This window comes from Montipora capricornis, chromosome 3 (assembly GCF_036669925.1).
Source record: "Montipora capricornis isolate CH-2021 chromosome 3, ASM3666992v2, whole genome shotgun sequence".
Taxonomy (NCBI): Eukaryota; Metazoa; Cnidaria; class Anthozoa; order Scleractinia; family Acroporidae; genus Montipora; species Montipora capricornis.
In genome coordinates, this window is record NC_090885.1 from 72,936,107 (window position 1) to 72,941,106 (window position 5,000).

General features: G+C 38.4%; 1 protein-coding gene across 1 annotated transcript in view; it reads right to left on the reverse strand.

The window, feature by feature from the left end:
- Positions 1–5,000, reverse strand: part of LOC138043995 (WD repeat-containing protein 11-like) — a 42,347-nt gene that overhangs the window by 33,578 nt on the left and 3,769 nt on the right. Inside the window, exons 3-5 of the mRNA XM_068890555.1 lie at positions 4,198–4,239; positions 3,704–4,031; positions 1,083–1,311 (exon numbers count right to left, since the gene is read on the reverse strand). Of these exons, the coding sequence (XP_068746656.1) occupies positions 1,083–1,311; positions 3,704–4,031; positions 4,198–4,239 (599 nt within the window). The remainder of the gene's footprint in view (positions 1–1,082; positions 1,312–3,703; positions 4,032–4,197; positions 4,240–5,000) is intronic.

The window sequence follows — 5,000 nt, forward strand, 5'->3', positions numbered from 1 at the left end:
TTGCTGAAAGAAGCTGAATTACGGGAAAAATTTAAACAAATGTTACCTGATAAAAGTCTGTCCTGAATGCCCTTGATTTTGGGAGCAAAATCAAGGAAAATGCATCTCACAGAGAATGCATTTTCAAAATTTCCCGGGAGGGCATGCCCCCGGACCCCCCTAGGTATAGCGTGCCAAAGGCACGCTAGGGTGGGCCTTCGGCCCAAATACCCGCCTATCATTGCTAGATTCCCGCCTGCTAAAAACTTTAGCTACATCCCTGTTGACGAGTAAAATTGTCTGGCGTTAGACAGAGTAAAATACTAAGTCTCGCCGGTTTCGGCTGGTTTGGACGTCAAAGGGTTAAATTCAAAACAAAATATTATTATCTTTGAACAGTTGCCCCTGCTGGTGGCGTAGAGCTTGGTAGCCTTAAAATGAGCTCTGGCAGGAGGATTCTACAATTATTGTACAAATTTCATTCATGTTCCCTTCTTTTTAGCAAGTGTTATGTTTGACAAATACTGCATTTCACTGACTGGTTTGGTGTGATGGTGGGCTTTGTGGTTTACACTAGTACCTCCTTCCCTTATTAATTAGGTGACTTCATGGCTCTACTGACCAAGACACCAACTTGCAGGATTACATTAAATGTATCTGCTCATTTGATAATTAATTAATACCCAGGTAAGTTCAACATTAACAACTCTGTTGATAGTGGAGGTTGGGGTGCCTGAGATACCAAGGAGCTTCCACTGGAGACTGTTCTCATGACTGGGAAATCCTGGCAACACAGCCATGAGCCCCCATGCATCACTGGATAGTTTTAATCCAAACAAAAATACCCCTTCATTTGTTAGCATCACCGACAGCAAATCCGAGTATCTGGAGATGCTCAGAACATATGCGCAATAACAATAGTAGGCACCGGTACCGTCCTTAATAAAATTCCTAGACTTTGAAGAACTCATGACAAACTCTTTACATGCCCGATTCTTCTCTGGACAAGGGCCACTGACATAACTGTATTTGATATAATAGCCATTCCAGAGAAACGTATCCGCCCATTGACAGTGAATTACCAGGTGTTTCAAGTTTTGTACCTGCTTCGTGACTCCCCTCCAGCCCAGAGTCTCATTTTGGAAAATGCTGATCTGGGTGTGGATGGCTTCCCAGTGTTTTTGCTATCTGGTCCAGTAGTGGGAGAACCAATGAAACTGCTACTTGGAGAAGAGGAACCTGAGTTTGTCAGGTAGAATTTTCTGCCATTACTTTCAGGTGCTCTGTTGATGGAGAAGTCATTGATAAAAAGAATCCAGTCTTGACACATTACTGAGATCAAGAAAGAAAAAAAACACAGCATAAATAACAAGTAAAGTTAAACATAAAATTGCTGCCTGTGTTCTATGCCTGTATGGCAGCTTTCTTCAAGTGCAAAAGATACTAATTCCTTAGAAAAGTGATGCGAAAAATAATATAATTATAAGAGAACAACATTCTTACAGCCTGTTTATACATTGTATGATCTCGGGTACCCGAGACAACTCTCCCCCCAAGTTACCCTGGGCAAGATATTTTTCCACTCATTTGTTTAAAAAATTACGTATATTAACCATTTACATGAGGAGGGCGAAACAACTTGGGTAGGTCAGTTGTATAGACCTTATTCATAAATAGCGGTCAATTTATAATTCTTTTGTCGAGTGCAAATTAGCCTACCAAGCCTCGATACCCTACAGTGAATTGAAAAGAATTCTTGCTCTAAAATGAGGCTAATTTGCATGTGTGCAAAATAATTAAAAATGTGACCGCCATTTATGAATAAGATCTGTTGGCTCGGCAGATAGGGTAACTCTGGTAGGCGAGAGAACTTCTTTGCATGTAGGTAATTCAGTTTGGCTCAACTAACTGAGATGCAACAATTTAGGGGCTGATAAATGTTGCTAGCATTCTGGCTTCCGAATGAAAAGGTACCGTTATTTCCCAAAAAAATTCTCACTGCAGCCAACGGAAACTTTCAGTCAAAAAAAGAGCCCTTTATTTAAAATGCACATTACTGCTCAGTTAAGATTGTCAGTCCATTTTCTGAATATGAAAACATAACTGTACTCAACAAAAGATGAACTTGAAAGAAAGAAAATAATGCAAATGATAATATGTGTTTTAACATTTGTAAGATGAGTCTTAAAATATAATTATGCAAAATTAAGTATGTTCAACTTTGTCTTGTAACCGTAACACACTTCCAAAAAAGGCATATAAAAGCTAGGTGAAGTTGTCTCAGGAAGGAGGGTTGTCTCTGGTACCCGAGACCATAAAAATTATATAAACAGGGCCTTAAATACTGTTAAAGTGGACATATTAAAAACTTATTTATTCAGGACAGCATTGTTACCATAGATTTTCCCTTGCCACAAATTATGCTAAGGATGAAATCCAATAAAAGCAAGAACCCTTCCTTATGTTGTATCTCCCTTTCAAGTGGCTGAAATTGACATTCTGGAAAGATTTTCCAAGCTTTTTCAAGTATCTCAAAAACAGTTTGCCACAAACAAGTCTGGTGATTGCACTCTTACAGTCAAAAAATGGTACATTATATTCAAAATTAAGAGATTTAGCATCATGTTAAGGAGGCTCAAGAGGGTTTCAACACTTAGAAGACTCTCTGTTTAGATCGAATTTTTAACGCTACAACTGTATCACGTATAACAGCAATGTTATTTCCAAACAAGATGTGATCATTATTGTGATGTAATAAGTTACCTTGGAAATGGGAAAGCCCGGCAAATACACCCTAAAATTTTGATTTATTCGCTCATATCACAAAAAACTAACTCGGTTAGCACCACTACTTGGAGCTGAAAAGTGAAAATTAAGAAGCCCACAATGAAACTATCACAAAAGTTTAAAAAAAATCTGTCCAGAGCATTCAGAGCATACCTAAAAAAAATCACAAAATTAATGTGGCTCAGAATCCACTGCACAGAATTTTTTAAAACTCTGCAGAAAGTTTGGTCATGCCCTTTGTATTACTTTTCAGAAATAGAAAATGGGGGTCACCAATTTCGTTTTTGAGATATAAGCAACTAAAGACAAAATAAAGGGTACCCATTGTCATGGTGACATATTATGTCACAATAATGACTGTGTCTTGTTCAGCAATAATTCATGTTTCATTTGGTACCACAATATTGCCAACACATGATACAACGTCGTGGTGCCGATCGTTTTAATAAGAGCATCACTTGCAAGCATTATATTGAAACTGGTTCGAGCCTCCTAACAGCTTGACACATTGTATAGCCAAAAATCAAAGAACCTTGTTTGATTTTAAGTCATTTCTTGCCTGTTATCTACAAATTCCCAGGCCCTAGTTGTTCAAAAGGTGGATAACACTATCCATTGTATAGCGCAATTGGTTTCGCTATGACTTATCCACTGGATAGTGAAATATGCTGCGGATATCAGTATCCATCATTTGAACATAGGGGCCAGCAGTTTATTTATTGAAGGAGAGAAACAAGTTAACCCGTTGACCGCTGGGATTGAGATTTAACATATTTTACTCTGTCTAACGCCAGACGATTTGACTCAACAACTGGGGGCATCCTAGGGTGTTTGAGTTTTAAAAAGAGAATTAACAATTATAACAATTAGCAGCAGCCAGCTGTTTGATGTTTCACGTAAATGCAACAGGAAATGTCTCTATTATCTGGCAACTTACAAGTGACATTAGAAGGCATGAAGGGATCAAAAGCAAAACACAGCAGAGCCTCTTGAAAAGTCTTCTTCCACAGCTTGGTCCCAGTGTCGGCATTCCAGAGTATCATGGATGAAGGTGCATGTAGCACCACTAACAGGTCATGACATGCATCTTGGGTACCAAGCCATTCTAAATCCAGTATAGGCCTGTTTCCATCTGAAAATTCTGTGACTGAGGTGCCTTGAGGAATGTCCCAGACAATGACATTACCAATCGCATCCCCAGATGCCAAGCGTAGGATGTATGGTGAATTCAAGTCATGGTGGTAGTTTTCACGAGCCCATTTTACCTAAAATACCAATAATTACATTGGAAAGTCAAATGGAGGAATTTAAGAGTTGGTTAGGGTCAGGCTTTCTGTTCATGGCCTACTATAGCTCTCCTACAATGCTGACAACAAAGTTGCTTCGCGCTGTTTACTTGCACTAATCATATTTTTGATCTCAGAACTTTACCTTTGTACATGGTGCAGTGTGGAGATTAAGCACTTGAATGACCTAGAAGACATTGTAACAATAATAACTTAATTATTGTTTTTGAAAGAGGCAGTAAGAATTCAGGCACAGTATATCTATCAGCTGACTTAAAATAACATAATGCACTACAAAAAATTATAGCAATAATGATAAGGACTAATTATACTTAGTAAAGTATCATAAACATAATACCAGTGATAGTAGCATCTTTATTGACATTTAATTATGAATATGGGAAACTACAGGAAACTAGACTTACATATAGGATGCTTTCCATTTGACACAACTGACCAGCTAGACCATGGGTTTGGAAGGACTAACTCTACAATGCCTTCAAATTAACACACTTCGAAGACGATGGTTTATAGTCCTTATCCAAGAAGACTAGAGAATGTAGAGTTGAACTCACGACCTCCCACATGGCAGCCCAGTGCTCAACCAACTGATTGTTTATTGCTGTGTTGAACACATTTTACAGTGCAAGGTGCCTAACCGTGGCCACCCAATAAACTTTCACATTTGAAAATTACGTGTAAATAAAACAACCCATGCAATGGTGTTCAACTTACAACTGTGCGAACTTTGCAAGGAGGCGTGACTGTCAGTCAAATTCACACGATTGGCGGACAATTTGTAAAAAACTTTGTTAGGTGGCCACAGTAAGGCGCGTTGCACTGTGAAAGCTCTTTGAATCAACTGACAAACTGAATATGAAATATGTGAAAGACACATTTTGGACTGTGGTTATAATAGGGTTTAATGTAATTTTATTTAGTTACTGA